Source organism: Pristiophorus japonicus, chromosome 13 (genome assembly GCF_044704955.1).
Source record: "Pristiophorus japonicus isolate sPriJap1 chromosome 13, sPriJap1.hap1, whole genome shotgun sequence".
NCBI classification, from domain to species: Eukaryota; Metazoa; Chordata; class Chondrichthyes; family Pristiophoridae; genus Pristiophorus; species Pristiophorus japonicus.
In genome coordinates, this window is record NC_091989.1 from 31,660,124 (window position 1) to 31,679,730 (window position 19,607).

General features: G+C 42.5%; 1 protein-coding gene across 4 annotated transcripts in view; it reads left to right on the forward strand.

The window, feature by feature from the left end:
• The first annotated feature begins 1,420 nt into the window (after window positions 1–1,420).
• orc5 (origin recognition complex, subunit 5) overlaps window positions 1,421–19,607 on the forward strand; it is a 126,088-nt gene continuing 107,901 nt past the window's right edge. For 2 of the 4 annotated variants that reach the window (XM_070896614.1, XM_070896615.1), the window contains exons 1-5: window positions 1,421–1,525; window positions 3,902–4,041; window positions 5,172–5,264; window positions 8,463–8,666; window positions 11,072–11,146. In XM_070896614.1, the coding sequence (XP_070752715.1) occupies window positions 3,916–4,041; window positions 5,172–5,264; window positions 8,463–8,666; window positions 11,072–11,146 (498 nt within the window). In that variant the 5' untranslated portion in view covers window positions 1,421–1,525; window positions 3,902–3,915. Of the gene's footprint in view, window positions 1,526–3,901; window positions 4,042–5,171; window positions 5,265–5,984; window positions 6,052–7,556; window positions 7,636–8,462; window positions 8,667–11,071; window positions 11,147–19,607 lie in introns of those variants that run through there. The other 2 variants (XM_070896618.1, XM_070896616.1) reach the window with 2 other exon arrangements.

A 19,607-nucleotide genomic window follows, 5' to 3' on the forward strand; every position in this document is an offset into this window, starting at 1 on the left:
GGTCCTGTGAATAAAGGTACAGGTCACAGAGTGACCTTGTCTCCAGTATGTGCCTCGTGTTGATTTGCTGTAGTGTGTAAGGACACAACATTTGGCGACGAGAAACCGGAATCAACGACTCAAGAGAATGGCCACCAGTAGCACGGAGGAATGGTACTGTGTTGGTGAGGACTGGGACGATTTCGTTGAGAGGCTCCAGCAGAGCTTTGTCACGAAGGACTGGCTGGGAGTGGCAGCGGCTGACAAGCGAAGGGCGCATCTACTGACCAGCTGTGGACCTAAGACGTACACGCTGATGAAAGACCTGCTCGCACCCGAGAAGCTGGCGGACAAGACCTTCAAGGAGCTCAGCAAACTGATAGGTGAGCACCTCAAACCAGCGAGTAGTATACACATGGCCCGACACCGATTCTATACGCACCGACGTCGGGAAGGGCAGAGCATACCGGACTTCGTTGCGGACCTTCGGCGCTTGGCCAGCCTCTGTAAGTTCACAGATGCCTGCAGTTGAATTGGACGTGCTGGAGACAGGGAAGTAATGTAAGGCAGGGGTGATGGGTGACTGGGACCTGGCATTGATATATCTTCATTAAGGGCATTGGTCATGCTGGGATTTTTAGGAAGCTAATTGAGACCAAGGACTTGACCTTGGAAGCAGCGGTGCTGATGGCTCAAACCTTCATGGCGGGGGAGGAGGAAACCAAAATCATATACGCGCGCAACTCTGCTCCCAACGTGGCGATGGAGCAGGGAGTTAACATGGTAAACGCGACTCAGAACCCCGCAGGCAGGCAAGGACAATTCGACACCAACCAGGCAGTAACAGACTCTAGGGTGGGCCCGCAACAGAGACAATGGCAGGTTGAACGGACATTTACACCATCACAAGGGACAATATGTCCTGGGATGGGACCATTGACACCCACAAACAGAGTGCTCAAGAGTAATCAAAGAGACAATCAGAGAAAAATGCCTGGTAACAGCTCTTTTGTTCACAACAATTTCAGCTCATGCTGGAGGTGCGGAGGCAAACATGACATCGAGAGACTTTGTAGGGGGAGAATCTGTGGAGAAACTTTATGGGGGGGAGAATCTGTGGGGAGAGACTCTGTGAGGAGAGAATCTGTGGAGAGCCTATTTCTCTCTCCACAGCTCCTGCCTGACCAGATGAGCATTCCCAGCATTTTCTGTTTTTATTTTTATAAAATGAAATAATAGTTTATCAATTAAAAATAGTCAAACATAGTCTTAGTGCACATCGTGAGAAAAGTCCAACGGCGCTGGATTTAAATGGTTTAATTTGCCATCTCCAAAGATTGCCTTCACTGTCCCTCAGAGCGAGTTTTACAGCGTAAAACTACCAGTCCCAGTGTGCACCGCGCTCACACGCGTGCGCAGTGTAACCCCACGGTGCGGGGGTTAAAGTTCATCGAGGGAGGAATTGGCGCGTGAGTGGTCAAAGCGGGGCGGCGGTACCGGCATCGGGCTGGATCAGCTCAGCTTAGCTCGGGGAGAGAGATAAAAGGTATCACCGGAGCGGCAGTGGTGGATAGGTGACGGTGAAAGCCAGTGAGAGAGCCCGCTATCTGGCGCGCTTCAGTCGGATGTGTCTGCTGTTGCCCCCATACTGAGTGAGAGGCCGACGGTTCAGGAGCAGGGGGCTGCAGGAGTGAGATTTATCCATGATTGAAGAAAGACTTGCATTTATATAGCGCCTTTCACGACCACCGGACGTCTCAAAGCGCTTTACAGCCAATGAAATACTTTTTTGGAGTGTAGTCACTGTTGTAATATAGGAAAGAGAGTGAGAATGATTGGAAACCCATAGGAAGACAAGCGGCCGTGCTCATTTTTTTAAGGGCGAGTTGCTTTGCATTAAAAATTAAATTTTAAACTAAAAGGAGCAAGACTTTGTGCAAAGGAAAGAGACGGCACGTAAAGTCAAGTTAGAGTAGCTGCTAGGCAGGTAGTTTGAGATTGATGGCATGTGCACCATCACATGTTCTCCCATTTTTCTATATGTTGCCTGTTCAATCTTTTAAGCATCTATACATTCAACAAAACATTATTTGGCAGCTTCGAGATTCATTCAGTAAGGTGGTTTCTTACAAAACTTCACCATTTCAGTTTCATACTGGGAATGTTTTTAAATGGATAGACTTTTTTCCTCCAAGTATCGATACAATAATATATTCCAATGTGGAACAAGCAAAAGTGATTTGGTCCAAGAAGCCCGTTTCTTTAGATGATGTAGCATCAACCCTACTTAAATCTCAAAGGAAATTTTTGCAAATTAACTGATTCCAAAAATAGTTGAACAAAATTTTACAAAATGTTTGCATACTTGGATCAACATTCTTGAAGCTTGGCTAATTACTTCCCATAATATTTTCTTGAGTATGCATCTGTTCCAGTATTGCCTACTAATGCTCTGAATTCTGCTCTTGGTTAACCATATTGTAGAAACACTTCTGGTGCTAATGAATTTGCAATATAAACATGTCCTGTTCAATCAAAGAACAGTGTAATGTATAGTTGCTCTGTTCTATCATCAGTGTAAATACATAGCCTGTTTAGGCTTCTAGCTTCAATGTTCCATTAACATCATTACCCCTAGAGTCTCCCAGCAATCCATCTTTGGCTCTTTTCCCAATTTACATTCTGCCCCTCAGTGACATCAAGTGAAGTAATGATGTCAAGTACTACATGTATGTTGATGACACCCAGCGCTTCCCCTCCACCACCTCTTGACCCATCCACTGCCACTGTTGTCTGACATCTAGTCTTGTTGCAGTTTCCTCCAGTTAAACATTGGGAAGACCTCTGGGTCCTATTTGATCCTGGATCAAGCTTCTAACCTGATATCCTCTACAACACAGATAGCCTACTTTCACCTCTGTAACTCACTTGTCTCTGGCCCTGCCTCAGATCATCTGCTGTCATGCCTTGGTCATCTCCAGACTCAACTATTCCAATGTTATCCTTGCCAGACTCCCATCCTGCACCCTCCATAAACATCAGCTCATTCAAAGTTCTGCTGCCCATATCCTAATCAATGCCAGGTCCCAGTCACCCATCACCCCTGCCTTACATTACTTCCCTGTCTCCAGCACGTCCAATTTAAAATTCTTATCCTCTTGTTTAAATCCCTTCATCCCCTTGCCTGACCCTCTGTTCTTCTTACTCTGGACTCTTGTGCATTCTCCCCTCCCTCTGCCCAACTATTGGTTGGTTGTGCCTTCAGCTGTCTCGGCCCTAATCTCTGGAAATCCTTCCTTAAAACTCTACCTCTCCTTTTAAGGCACTCCTTAAAACCTACCTCCTAATCTCTTCGATTTGGTGTCATTTTTTTGACAGATTACGCTTCTGCGAGCGAGCGCCTTAGGATATTTTTCTATATTGAAGGTGCTATATAAATACAAGTACATGTAGTTATTGTAATATATGAATGTGAGAGCAACTGGACTGCAGGCCAAAAACTTTCTAGAAATTAAATGATGCCATATAAAACTAGGCAGCATGATTAATTCCACAATATAGATCTTCTTGTATATACTTGTACTTGTCTCCATTCCTGTCCAGATGTATTGCTGTACCATATGTGTCAGACCAAAATTTGGAGTCAGTTATTCCCCCCCATTTTCTATTATCCATAAAGAGATGCCTTCCATTATGTTAGATAATGGAGGTTACATTTTCTAGTTGTTGCAAAAGTGGTGGGTCCATTTTCTTCACCTGATATTAAGTCTTAGATATTATTTTGAATATAGGGTGTGTAGGCAAATGAAATAACACTTTGTTTTCAAGGAATTATTAATTGCTTAAGTTAATACATATTTTGTTAAAGGTAATCAAGTTCCACACTTGTTAATTTAATTGGCTCTTATTTCATGACCTGCAGGAGGACTTTGTTACATGCGGTGTTTAAAGATGTCTGAACTCGATTATGGCGAATATCCCGAAGACAGAATCCTTTTACTGAAAGAGAAACTAATTTGTCGGGACTCTCAGATTTTTACTCTGCTATCAATACTGGGAGAGGTAATTTTTATTTTACATGAATTGGCATTAAATTGAGGTAAAGGATAATTTTATGTAGCAGTCTATTGTGTTTAACGGTTTAAATTATTAGTATATCAGTTTAACAGAAGAAAAAGTTTTTAAGATATCTTCTATTTGCTCTGTTTTCTCTCCCCCTCTTTATCTTTTCCCTATTTTTATTAGTTTAACTTTAATTTTTATCCCGTTTGTATCTGTCCAAAACGTTTTATTCTTTCCCGAGTTCCCTGAGTACCACTGCCTGTTTTGGAAGAGTGGGGACCCACATTGAAAATGTGGCCTCTAATGAGGCCCTGCGGTCTGAAGATTGACATGAATATAAATGATGCAACTAGAGTCAACTCCTGGCAGTTGGATTGCTGCTGAACACACCAATTCACCCACTGTGCCTTGAGGGTTATATGTGTTGCCCTTTTTTGTGTTTTAATTTTTGCATTCCATTTAATTTTTTTGATTCTTTTTCTTTGTCCTGGCCAACATTTATCCCTCGCCTAAAAACAGATGATCTTGTCCTGGCCCTTACAGCTAAAGGAATCAGAGAGTATGGAGAGAAGGCAGGGGCGGGGTACTGAGGTTGCATGATCAGCCGACACTACAACAGTTATTGCATGTCAGAAAAGTACTTCATTGGCTGTAAAGCGCTTTGGGATGACCTGAGGTCGTGAAGGGCACTATATAAATGCACGTTTTTCTATTTTTAAACTATTTTATTTTTCTCTTTCTATTTCTTTAAATTTATACACAATGAAAAATCTCGCCCCCGCCCCTCCATCCCTCAATCTATATTGGTTTGTGTTTCATTGTACTTTGGAGTATTTCATGCTGGGTTTGGCCTGAAAGCGATGCCGACTGCATTTCAAATCAGTTGAACTACAATCCTAGCTGATTTACAAAGTAGGGGGTACAAACCAATTCCTTTTCTGGTAGATAGTCTCTTTACTTTCTTTGTCCGCAGTGTAAATTTGCAAGAAAACCTGTCTATTTAAAAAAAAACTTCACTATGTTAACACGTGAAAAATCAGAAGAGTTAAAACAGTTTCTCTAACATTTTTCGATGTTTTCAGATGTTATCTATTACAATAATTTTGAAAATATTTTATTTGTCCTTCCAGCCTCATCATTATAGTTATCCTTCCATTTTTGTCTACGGGCATACTGCCACAGGGAAAACCTATGTGACACAAACATTATTGAAGACATGGAAGGTAAGATGAAAAAAAATTCCATTTCTCAAATAGGATTATTATTGAGTGTAGTGACGTGGGAACAGACCAGTTTTAAATAATGACTTGCCACATCAACGACGTGAATCTGCAACAACAACTTGCATTTATATAGTGCCGTTGACATAGAAAAATGTCCAAAGGTGTTTCCTCGAGTTCTCGACCTGAAAAATAATAAATTAAAGTAGCAGGCAGTGTGATGAGTCTCCCATTTGAACACAGTAATGTAATTTGAGCTTGGGAGGAAAAAAGAGATACAGAAGGTTGCAATGGCTAGACAGAGGTTAGAAGCTGGAAGGGATCACTCATCAGATTGTGAGCTTTTTCTTATACCCTGTCAAGTGGAGCAACAGAGGTGACAGAAAAGCCTGTCTAACCATAGTACTGTAGTCATAATCAAGTCTTGGGCATGCTTGGGATGTTGAGGTGAAAAGTGACATTAAGGGTATTGTTAGTTGAAAGTGCATTTTTCAGAAAAGCTATTAAACTGAAGATGTGAATGAGACTGGATTATCTTCAATGGTGTCCGTTTGCTTGATATTTCTTTACAACTTATTTATTTTTGTTGCATTTTAGTATGGAGTTCTAATGTTGGTATCAGATTGATCAGTATTTCTGGCTGTTTTAAAGGTTGTAATATATTGTAATTATCTTTGAAGTTGCAATACAAGTAATTAGTTGCAATTCATCTGATACAGAAAAGTTAAAGTGTGACATTTGAAAAACAAGCACAATCGTAACACAACTGTAGGACCTTCAACATAAAAAGGTGATGTAAGATACCTACTGTAAACATTGCATTGAAGCTTAAGGGCTAGAAATTCGGTGTATTTGCGCCTCCCGTTAGCGTACCTCATGCAAATGCCTTACCGCCCGGGCGAGACGCTGGCAACAACTCCCACCATATTGGGCGGGAGTTTAGAGCTGGCTCTACAGTATTGCGCCCCGAACTCCTGCGCCCGGAGATCATGACGTCATTGCCGTGCGCATCGCCCAGTTAGTGCCCCAGTGCCACCCTCAAAACCTCCCTGATAAAGTGCAACATCCCCACCGACACCTGGGAGTCCCTGGCCAAAGACTGTCCTAAGTGGAGGAAGTGCATCCGGGAGGGCGCTGAGCACCTTGAGTCTCGTCGCCGAGAGCATGCAGAAATCAAGCGCAGGCAGCGGAAAGAGCATGCGGCAAACCAGTCCCATCCTCCCTTACCCTCAATGACTATCTGTCCCACCTGTGACAGGGACTGTGGTTCTCGTATTGGACTATTCAGCCACCTAAGGACTCATTTTAAGAGTGGAAGCAAGTCTTCCTTGATTCCGTGGGACTGCCTATGATAGTGCCCCAGCCCTGAAGTTGACATTTGTCCCATGCAGCAACGCCGGGCGAAAGCTCCGACAGCTGTAGGAGTGTGGATCCGGTGGCCAGCCAATACCGGGGTGGAAGTTAAAGGTGAGGTGGCTGAGTAAAATTTAAAAAAAAACATACGCGCTTTCCCGCTGCTGATCCGATTTCTTTGTGGAGACCTGGCCGCGATCACTCAGCCCAGGAACTCTGCTTGAGTGCCGGGCTGATTGCGCGGCAGCCCCACTCCCTGGTGGTCTAGGTAGGTGCCTTCTCTCCTTGCAGAGTATGCAGCGTGGGCTCTTCCCTTTAAGTACGGGAAGAGCCCCTGGGACGAGGCAGCGCTGCACAGCCCAGTATGCAGCGCTGCTGAAGCGTCTGCCCCGTTAGCGCCCTAGGAAGGAAGTGGAGCACTTGATTTAGTGTTCCACTTCCTACCCAAATTTCTCGAGGGGCGGAATTCCGCGTCTGGCACTATGTCTCGCGCTTCCCGAATGTTACCACCCCCAAATGGGGAGATACTGAATTTCACCCCCTATGCATTCTAAGGCTAGGGATTAATACATTTTCTTGTATAATGGGAGTTGCCATGAAGAGTTTTTGATTTGACTACAAAATTCAAACAGTAATAGTTTTTAAAATTTAGTAGCTAATAAAAGTGTAGCTACTGCTTTCCTAGAGCAGATACTATAATCATTGGTCATTTTGTTAGTGCAGGACTTCCAATTTAAGAGAGGGGATCACAATATAATCTTACCAGAGAAAATTAAGAAATTGTGTAATTTTAAAATAAGTATTTTTCAGGGGCTAGATTGGAGCTTTAATGAAGATTAGCTAGCATAACCCTTGCATTCTGACTTTCTTATCTCAGCCATTTTGCTGTATGCTTGGCATTTCTTTGCAAAATCACCTGTATGAAGAAAATGAGCAAAGCCATCTATCAGATGCATTGATGTCCTTTTAAAGGACTTTAATAGAAGTCTGCCAGCTCCTGCAAAATTAGCAGTGAAGTAAGGTCAGTGCCAAAGTAGATCTTGCTAAAGAAAAAAGTTTGTTTTCAAGTGAATACATTTTTTGCCTTACAGTATTATACAGAAATTACTTTCTAGTTTCAACAAATATATCTCCTAAAAGTTTATTTTTAAGAGAAATGAAATATTAGTGACCAATTGGTGGTCTAGCTACAGATCTTTTATTTCTGGAAGCCAAGGGCTATTACTACAAGAGGGTTAGGCCACTAAACACATTAGATTCCATGGCCTGGAATTTATGCCCCTATATGGGTGTACAGTGGGTAAATTGAATAGCAAGGACTACTGCTGTCTCCCTACCGCAACCTTTATTGTCCTACTGCCCGCCACTACCGAAACTGCCACTGGCACCCTTCACTGGCCACCCCATTGCAAATGCCGGTATGAGGATGGGGCCCATTTCCCTCTCACCCACCTCTCTTGCAGTCACTCTCTGGGACTGCCTGGTGAAAGGTGGCAGTAGACTCAAAATAGCAGTGGTAATAGGCCCGACTGTTGTAAATGGAGGGAGGGGGCCGAGTAGAGACCTCCTCGCCCTCTTCTTTTGCCCAGTTCACTTAGCGGCCGAAGGTCTTGGCCTCAATGACCCCTGACCCAGGAAACTGGATTAGGACTGCAGGTTGGTTGCACCTGATACTGTAAAGGCAAGAAAAAGGAAATGCAGCCCCAAGTGTTGAAAGCACTATTCATAACTTATTAGTAGTTGAAGTATAGTATTTTCTGTTGTATTGCAATAATGTATTAGGAGTACTTGCAGTTTTGTACATTCTGCTGGTATTGTGGTTAATATACTGTATTTGTCTCTTTTCAGTTTCCCCATGTGATTGTGAACTGCGTGGAATGCTTTTCCTCAAGGATGCTTTTTGAACAAATAATTAACCAACTGCAGGGTCATTGGGTGTCCCGCGAGAAGGAACACTCTTCATATATGCGGTGTATTACTCTCAATGAGTTTGTTCTACTGTTTAAGCAAGTGGTCCATGAGCAGAATTTACACAATCAAACTGTCTACATTGTAAGTAAATGATTATGAAATTACACTGGCTTTATTTTGAAATTAGCATTTAGGGCTGTGGGGAAAGAGCAGGGAAGCAGGATTAATTGGATCGCTCTACCAAGGAGCAGGCACAATGGGTCGAATGGCTTCCTTCTATGCTGCATCATTCTATGATTCAATGAGGTTAGTTTGGTTGTGAATTGAAAGAATATTAATCTGATTGGAAAAAAAAACTCTTCCTTTTCCACCCATTTCCCCCCCCCCCCCCCCCCCCCCAGCATGTAGTTTCATGGATGCCCTCCTAATGTTGCAGGCTGTTATATTGTGGAGGTCATCGCAACTAGGGTCAAATCTGCCCTCGCTCGATGTCCACATATGCAGTTGTAACAGGGGTTATGAAATACTGATCAGGAGTAAAACCCCTGATTAACCTTTTTCTTCCCTCGCTAATCATTCTTGCTGAAGCCAATTATGATACTTCCAGTGGTCTCCCAGAGAGCTAACTCAGTACAGACCCCAGGAACTGAACTCGGGACTTTCCTCATCTATATGGCTCAGCTCATTACTGAGCCATTGAGGAGTTCTATAATCATTGTCTTAGGCAGCTAACTCTTTGGATAGCCCTTGTTTTCACATCACATCATACTGAATTGTGTGTCCCAAGACTGATTGAACATGCAAAAAGAAGGGGAAGTCTATAGCAAGGGGTCACGGTCTCAGGATACGGGGTAGGAAATTTAGGACCGAGATGAGGAGAAATTTTTTCATTCAGAGGGTGGTGAACCTGTGGAATTCTCTACCACAGAAGGCTGTGAAGGCCAAGTCACTGAATATATTTAAGAGGGAGATATATAGCTGTCTAGAAACAAAAGACACCAAGGGGTATGGGGAAAAAACAGAAATATGGTGTTGAGATAAGAGGATCAGCCATGATCATATTGAATGGCGGTGCAGGCTCGAAGGGCCGAATGGCCTACTACTGCTCCTATTTTCTATGTTTCTATGTCTAAGACTCACTGCCCTCCCCAACTGCTAGAAATGCCAATTCCTGGGGAGGCAATAAAAGAGAGGGGGAAAAAGTCTGTGACAACTTTAAGAAAAACTGGTGAGGAATTTTCCAAACTCCATGAGGTAATCAAAGTCCAGGATTACATAGTTGCCATGACTTGCCTCTAAGCAAACTTAACTAACCCACTGACCCTGATGCATCCCAATATCCTTCTCCCTCAGGAACCTAAGACAATTCTTCAATGGCTATAGGTAGCTAGCCTTGCCTCCTCCTCTGTTAACTGTTCCAGAGAACAATCCTCCTGAGAAAATAAATATTTCTTGGTATCTAACTTGAATATTTGCCTACATATTTTATAGGCATGTCCCCTAGTCCTAATTGTTAACTATCCATTTCAGGTAACATACCTGTCAACAAATCAACATCAGTCGTATCCCCCTCTGAGCCTACTTTTCTTCAAAATATATATCACTAACCGTATGTCTGTTCTCATAATTAGAAGGCTTAATTCTAGGTTTCACACATGTTGCCCCCTTCTGCACTCTCTCCGGAGCCTCAATATCCATCAGTAGAGATAGGGATCAAAACTAAATAGTCCAAGGTGGATAAATCAAAGCTTTATGTAATCCGAGTTTGATTCTCTTAGTTATGTACTTTATTAAACTAGCAATGATCACCAGACTGATTCCCGGGATGGCAGGACTGACATATCAAGAATGACTAGATCAACTGGGCTTGTATTCACTGGAGTTCAGAAGAATGAGAGGGGATCTCATAGAAGAGTTTAAAATTCTGACGGGTTTAGGCAGGTTAGATGCAGGAAGAATGTTCTCAATGTTGGGGAAGTCCAGAACTAGGGGTCACAGTCTAAGGATAAGGGGTAAGTCATTTAGGACCGAGATGAGGAGAAACTTCTTCACCCAGAGAGTGGTGAACCTGTGGAATTCTCTACCACAGAAAGTTGTTGAGGCCAATTCACTAAATATATTCAAAGAGGAGTTAGATGTAGTCCTTACTACTAGGGGAATCAAGGGGTATGGTGAGAAAGCAGGAATGGGGTACTGAAGCTGCATGTTCAGCCAGGAACTCATTGAATGGTGGTGCAGGCTTGAAGGGCCGAACGGCCTACTCCACCTATTTTCTATGTTTCTATGCTTCCAAAAAGCCTATTTTATTTCCCTAATGACCTCACATTACACATGAACCTTTGGTGACAAGTCAGTAACTCCTCCCAGTTGGTTAAGATGTTACAAATATTTTCAGCTTGGCAACAGAAAGAGCATTACATTTTTATAAAAATATATTTTGAAAATTGCATACTTATACAATGTCAGGGGTGGAAGATGCAAATAAAGGATTAGTATTGACACACGGGAAGTGTTACATGAAATAATTAAATATATCTTATTTCAAGGTGTTGGACAAAGCGGAACAGTTAAGGGAAATGGATGCAAATCTGCTGCCAGGATTCCTGAGGTTCCAAGAATTGGTATGTAGCAAGCTTCTTAATGGCTATTGTAATTTCTTGAAACAATCACCATTGCACTCTTCTTCATTTCTTAAAGTATTATTTCAAAGCCTTGAATTTATCTTGCTAGTAAAAATAACAGTACAATAAAAAAGATGAATGCTTTGCACTGACCATGTTGGGGATACTCATTATAAATATTTAAAAGAAAGCTTGCTAATTTTGCTGCCGAGCGAAGTACATTCCCTTACTTGTGAGGAGATATCTCTGATCCTCCATACCAGCAGCCTGCTGAAGACCTACCATTTCCGGGCTGACGACAAGAGGAGAACTGCTCAGCTGACATGGTGCATCCATTAATGAGGTGCTATCATGGTGACAGTAAATTTCTTCCTATATGCAAATCCTGGAGTCTTTAAACATAGAAGTAAAACATTTAGCACTTTCAAAACTAAGTGCAGGTACATTTCTACAAACTACATAATTTTATCCTTGTCCTGTTGTTTGGGCAAGTATGACTGAAGACTTGTACAGGTCAGGACCAGGAAACAACAACTGCCATAAAGAATAATTGTTTCAGAATTACTGCAGCTTTGGACAGGCAGAGGGAGAATATCTGCTGCAGTGCTGATACACAAACTCATTTATTGAAAATTGATAGATATTCTGGAAACTTACTTAATTACTTTTGAAGAATTGCGCGCAGAATATTTTTCATAGAAAATTATGTTGATAGGACATAATTCATGATTGGGTAGTTTATTTTATTGTCTATTGGAAGACCAAAGCCATTGTCTTCAGTCCCCGCCAAAAAAATCTGTTCCTTGGCCACTGACTCCGTCCCTCTCCCTGGCCACTGTCTCAGGCTGAATCAGACTGTTAACAACCTTGACGTCCTATTTGACCCTGAGCTGAGCTTCTGACCTCATATCCTCTCCATCACCATGATCTACTTCCGTCTCCATAGCATCACCTGTCTCTGCCCCCTGCTGTAACTGATCTGTTGCTGAAACCCATGCCTGTTACCTCTAGACTTGACTATTCCAATGCTCTCTTTGCCGGCCTCCCCCCTTGGACCCTCCGTACACTTGAGCTCATCCAAAACTTGGTTGCCCATGTCTTAACTCACACCAAGGTCTGTTCACCCATCACCTCTGCGTTCGCTGATCTACATTGGTTCCCGGTCTGGCAAGGCCTCAGTTTTAAAATTCTCATCCTTGTTTTCAAATCCGTCCATGACCTTGCCCCATCGTATTTCTGTAACCTCCAATCCTGCAACCATTCGAGATCTCTGCGATCCTCCAATCTGGCCTTTTGCGCAGCACCAGTTTTCTTTGCTCCACCATTGGTGGCCGTGCCTTCAACAGTCTAGGCCTTAAGGTTTGGAATTCCTTCCCTAAACCTCTCTGCCTCTTTATCTCGCCTCCTTCATACGCTCCTTAAAACCTGTCTCTCTGACCAAGCTTTTGGTTGGTCACCTGTCCTAATACCTGCTTATGTGACTCGGTGTTACATTTTGTTTGATAATGCTCCTGTGAAGCACCTTGGGATGTTTTACTACATTAAAGACGCTGTATAAATGCAAGTTGTTTTTATCAAGAACAAAATGATGTTCTTAAAACTCAACAGGATTTTAACAAATTTAGTAAATGCCTTTCTCCTCATGATAACTGGGTTGATTTTGAACATGAATTCACTGGATACGTTACATTAGAGCTCCAAAGAGCAATAGAATGGGCCTCAATTCTGTACACAGTGAGTTCTTGATTTTGGCCAAACTGCTGTAGGAAATTACAAAGCAGGGATCTGATAGATGGCTTCGCACTGAGAGAGAAAAATTGTAATGTTAGGCTTCCCAAGCCATGCTTACACTCCTACTGGCTAGTTGTAGAGCAGCATTGATGTAGTCAGGTCTCTGGACAGTGAGATCAGAGTGAAGGTGCAAAAATACTAAAATGTATATATATTTTTAAAGTTTGCTTGAAACTATCATCTGTCCCATCCACATGATTTTAAGAAATGCTTTTTAAAATCAAGCTTTATATGTGATTTACTTCTCTCATCCCATTAGATGCATTGAGAAGTGGGCATCCTGGGAACTGTGCATTACACTTTGCATTTAATCTACTGTATATAAACATCTTAATAACTTTCTTCAGTGAAAGGGTTGACTCTAATTTTTAAAATGACTATTCTTTGAATGTATTATTCTTTAAAAATTACTCAAGAATAGTATTTTGATGCCAAGCCCCCTAATTAAATAGCTAATGGCAGGAGTTTGTCTGCTCCCCCCACTGATGTGGACTGGCAGTATTTCATTTCTCCAGCGCCACAGGGAATGTTTCTTTTCATTTTAATGAGTGACTATTTGTGTTTTCTCAAAATTGCAGGAATCAGTTATTGCATGTAAAACCAAAAATATATTTAGAAGGTTTCTGAATCATTGTGAAAAAGTATCAGAGAATGGGTAAAAGTACAGTAGAAAAAAATAGGTTCTTGTTAGAGGTCTTTATCCAAAGAGTGGTGAGAATGTGGAACTCTACCACAGGGAGTGGTTGAAGCGAATAGTATCGATGCATTTAAGGGGAGACTAGACAAGCATATGAGGGAGAAGGGAATAGAGGGTTATGGTGATAGATTTAGATGAGGAAAGAAGGGAGGTGGCTCGAGTGGAAAATAAACACCAGCATGGACTGGTTGGGCTGAATGGCCTGTTTCTGTGTCGTATATTCTACGTGATCCTATGTGATTGGCTAAGGGGCAGAATGCAGAGAATAATGGTGAACGGTTGTTTTTCAAACTGGAGGGAAGCGTGCAGTGGTATCTTTCAGGGGTCGGTGTTGGGACTACTGCGAACATACGAACAATGATGGATAGGTAAAGACCATCTGATCCACCGAACCTGTCCCACACAGTTGTGTACCTTGTGTATCATAACATATACACTATACCCCTCCCAAAACCATGTGATCTCCTGGGAGCGGCAAATAGCCTTTTTTGTTTTTTTTGCTTTTTTTGATTTATGACCTGGACTTGGGTATGTATACAGATCAGAATTTGCAGATGAGACAAATCGTGGAAATGTAGCAAACAGTGAAGAGGATAGTAACCTCCTATCTTCAGGCTTCAGGAGGACATAGACTGGGGAAATGGGCACATGGCAGATGAAATTTAACGTAGAGATGTCTGAACTGATTCATTTTGGTGGGAAGAATGAGGAGAGGCAAAATAAACTAAATGGTACAATTTTAAAGGTGGTGGAGGGACAGAGACCTGGAGGTGTATGTACGCAAGTCTTTGAAGGTAGGAGGACAAGTTGAGAAGGCTGTTAAAAAGGAATACAAGATCCTTGGCTTTATAAATAGTGGCATAGAGTACAAAAGCAAGGAAGTTATGCTAAATGTTTATAAAACACTAGTTAGGCTCCAGCTGGAGTATTGTGGCCATTTCTGGGCACCAGACTTTAGGAAAGCTGTAAAGGCCTTGGAGAGGGTGCAGAGGAGATTTACTCGAATGGTATCAGGGATGAAAGGCTTTACTTGTGTGGAGAGACTGGAGAAGCTGGGGTTGTTCTCCTTGGAGCAGAGAAGGTTAAGGGGAGATTTGATAGAGGTGTTCAAAATCATGAAGGGTTTTGATAAAGTAAATAAGGAAAAACTGTTTCCAGTGGCAGAAGGGTCAGTATAACCAGAGGACACTGAGTTAAGAACCAGAGGCGACATAAGGGGAATAACATTTACATAGTGACTTGCTATGTTCTGGATTACACTGTCTGAAAGGGTGGTGGAAGCATACGAACAATGACGGACTGGTAAAGACCATCTGGTCCATCGAGCCTGTCCCACACAATTGCGATACTTTGTGAATCACAACATGTACACTCCTCCCCACCCGAAAACATGTGATCTCCTGGGAGAGGCAAAAAAACAGATCAAAAACCGAGGCTAATTTGAGGGGGGAAAATCTGGATAATTCCTCTTTGACCCATCTAGGCGATCGAAAATTGTCCAGGAGATCACTCTGGCCTTGAATTCCCTGCAGTACCAACCTTCTGTAGGAGGTGATCTTCGCCCCAGCCAGAAACAAATCTAGCTTTTGCTTGAAGAAATTCAGCGTGTCTGCATCCACCTCAAGAAACGGCAGCTTGTTCCAGTGGTCTACTATTCTCTGGGAAAAGAACCACCTCCTGACGTCTAACCTAGATCTAGCCCTATACAACTTAAATTTGTAACCCGTGGTCCTGCATAACCTATTTAATTGAAATATACTGTCAGCTGGAACATTGTCTATTCCCTTCATTATCTTATAAACCTCAATTAGATCCCCCCATAGTCTACGCTGCTCTAAGGAATAGAGTCCCAACTCTTTTTACCTATCTTGATAACTAAGATGCTTTAGACTTGGAATTAGTCTAGTGGCTCTCCTCTGCACCCTTTCCAGAGCCTTTATATCACCCATGATGTGAGGAGACCAAAACTGGACACAGTATTCCAAGTGCGACCTGACTGAGGTCTTGTACAAGGACAAAACAGTATGCCTCGTCTTGTACTCAAATGTCCTACGGATACACCCCAAAGCCCTATTTGCTCTGGCTATTGCGACATGGCAGATTCAATAATAACTTGCAAAAAGGAACTGGATAAATAATTGAAGTTGAAATATTTTCTGGGCTATGGGGAAAGAGTTTCGGAGTGGCAAATGGCGGCCTCTTATGCTGTATCATGCCATGATTCTCTGAAGTTGGATAAAATATGTAAGTGGGCAGAACAATGACACTTGAAGTTTAATGCAGGGAAATGTAAAGTACTGCACATAGAAAAATAGATAAGACATGTACTCCATGAATGATGTTGAAATAGCCAAGAATGATGTTGAAAGAGACCCGAGGACTTGACATTCAACATGCTCAACTAATACAGAGCAACAATCAACAAAAAAACAATAGAATGTTGAATTATACAGCCAGAACAATAGAATGCAAGTGAGGAAGACATGATCAAACTGTACAGTGCTCTGGTAAGACCATATAGTAAGTACAGTGTCCAGTTCGGATCATTTGAGACACAAGGATTGGAGGAAGTGGCTTGTAGAACCACCAGGCTGATCCCTTGTAGAGGTCTGGGTTATGAGGAAAGATTGAAGAAACTTGGACTTTTCAGCTATGAAAGGAAACATTTAAGAGGTGATCTTATAGAAGTATACAAGATAATTAGCAGTATGGAAAAATGACTTTAAATTATGTGAGGAGGACAAGGCTCACAGGTGAAGCAACACTTAGTGGGAAGAGAGCTTTTTTTAATGTAGGGTCTAGCAATTTGGTTTGAAACACTGGAATATCCTCCTTGGATTTAGCAGTATATCTGAGATGGTGAATCTATCTCAGGCAATTCAAGATAATGTACTACCTATTTATGTAGAAACTAAGCACAAACATCCTATGTTTTCCAAAGCGTTTTTCTGAAAGTATGGTATGTTAAAGTTTGTTTCTCAAATTCAGCTCTTGAACTTCAGAGTGTTAATAAAAGGCTATTTATTATGCTACAAGGTTTATAAGAAATGTATGTTTCAGAATTGATAAACTACTCTATTCTGCAGTTACTCGGTGCCTGATCCAGAGTGTCACATACAACTAACTGTTTTATGTGACCCCAGTAATCGAGCTGACAGATTTCCATTAAAGTGAGTAAGTGCAACACTGCGCATTCTGTTATTTAGGACCACACAGCTGTCCTTTGCATTGATGGTTAGGCTCTTCAAATAGCCTGAAAATATCTTGATAAGATTACTGAACATTCAGAAGTGTTTATCACTGATGTCGCTTAAATCAAATTTTTAATGACTTTTGAGAAATACCTGAATATTTTTTATTTCAGTAGACATTTGGTACCTTTGTGCTGCTTATGCTGTATGGCCTTCTCTCTCTCCTATTTGCAGTTATCAACCAGCATGTATGGTGAAAGTGGAATACTAATCTAAGTAAGCTATTTTAATGTATAGCAGTCTGTACCATTAAAAACTTGGTAGCTTACATGGTCCAACAAGATGAGTCTTCCAACCATCGCAGAGCAATCCCATTAAAAAAAATGGAAATTGTTCTGGAGCAATCAAAAAATTTCCATAACATTTGAAAAATATTTTTTAGAATGCAGGAGTCTGAACCTGAGATTGCAAGAATATACTAGACAATACTTTTATATGGATTTAAGATATTACACTGGATTTTTCAAGGAAGACTTTCAATTTAAAGAATTTCAAAATGGCCACTTTAAAAGGGGAACTTGTTTCTGCCCTTTTACAATTTGCATTTTTAGAATTTATATAAATCAATGTATAATGTATTTGTGGTACAGATGGTCTTTCTAATTACTCATTTTCCATGTAAGTATCCTTGTTGGCCTCCATACTTGCACCCTCTGTAAATTTGAGCTCATCCAAAACTCTGCTGCCTATATCCTAACTCGCATCAAGTTCCATTCATCCATTACCCCTGTTCTCGCTGACCCCAGAAGTTTGTCACCATCCTCTGCCTGCTCCACGACGACATGCGAGTAGTGATCCTGACCAACGGATCCATCACAGACACAATCCACATCCGGACCGGGGTCAAGCAGGGCTGCGTCATCTTGCCAACCCTCTTCTCGATCTTGCTTGCTGCAATGATCCACCTCCCACTCGACAAGCTCTCCGCTGGAGTGGAGCTAAACTACAGAACCAGTGGGAATCTGTTCAACCTTCATCGTTTCCAGGCCAGATCCAAGATCGCCCTAACCTCTGTCATCGGACTACAGTACACAGACGACGCTTGCATCTGCGCGCATTCAGAGACTGAACTCGAAGTCATAGTCAACATCTTCACTGAGGTGTACAAAAGCATGGGCCTTTCACTAAACATCCATAAGACAAAGGTCCTCCACCAACCTGACCCCGCCACATAGCACTGTCCCCCCAGTCATCAAGATTCATGGCGTGGCCCTGGACAACGTGGACCACTTTCCATACCTCGGGAGCCTATTATCAGCAAGGGCAGACATCGACGACGTGGTTCAACTCCGCCTCCAGTGCGCTAGTGTTGCCTTCTGCCGCCTGAGGAAGAGAGTGTTCGAAGATCAGGCCCTCAAATCTGCCAGCAAGGTTATGGTCTACAGGGCTGTAGTGATACCTGCCCTCCTGTATGGCTCAGAGACATGGACCATATACCGTAAACACCTCAACTCGCTGGAGAAATACCACCAATGATGTCTCCGTAAGATCCTGCAAAACCCCTGGGAGGACAGACGCACCAACGTTAGTATTCTCGATCAGGTCAGCATCGAAGTACTGACCACACTCGACCAACTCCGTTGGGCGGGCCACATTGTTCGCATGCCTGACACAAGACTCCCAAGGCTCTACTCTGAACTCCTACACAGCAAGCAAGCCCCAGGTGGGCAGAGGAAATGTTTCAAGGACACCCTCAAAGCCTCCTTGATAAAATGCAACATCCCCACTGACACCTGGGAGTCCCTGGCCAAAGACCGCTCTAAATGGAGGAAGAACATCCGGGAGGGCGCTGAGCACCTCGAGTCTCGTCGCCGAGAGTATGCAGAAAATAAGCGCAGGCAGCGGAAGGAGCGTGCGGCAAACCAGTCCCACCCACCCTTTCCTTCAACCACTGTCTGTCCCACCTGTGACAGAGACTGTAATTCCTGTATTGGACTGTTCAGTCACCTAAGAACTCACTTTTAGAGTGGAAGCAAGTCTTCATCGATTTCGAGGGCCTGCCTATGATGATCTCGCTGACCTACATTGGCTCCCGGTCTGGCAATGCCTAGATTTTTATGGCCTCGTCCCTCTGAAACCTTCTCAACCCTACAAGATCTCTGCACTCCTCCAATTCTGGCCTCTTGCGCATCCCCAATTTTCTTTGCTGCACCATTAATGACCGTCCCTTCAGCTGCCTGTGCCCTAAGCTCTAGAATTCCCTCTCTAAACCTTTCTACCTTTCTCTCCCCCTTTTAAGTTGCTGCTTAAAACCTGCCTCTTTGACCAAACTTTTGGTTGGTCACTTATTTAATATCTCTGATGTGGCTCAAATTTTGATTGATTGCACTCCTGTGTAGCACCTTGGGATGTTTTACGACCTTAAAGACACTATATAACTGCAAGATATTGTTGTTGTTGTAACTGTTAACTTGTTGGTACAAGTTAGGTACATTGAATAATGTTTCTTTGTTCTGGACACAATCAAGTGCTCTGGCTTCCTCTGAAGCTCAGAGCACCACTGTTTAAGTACTGTGCACATGTAGCGGTGCATTGTATTTGAGAAAGAGCTGGAGTGTTCAGCTTGTGTGGTCAATATAACCTGGGTGTAAACCTCTTACTGACTCAAAAAAATCAACTTGAAGTCTTAGAGGAATTGTGGATGCATGGTTGTAATTTACCAAAATTCCCTGGATTCTGCGGAAGTCCCAGCAGATTGGAAAACTGCAAATTTAACGTCCCT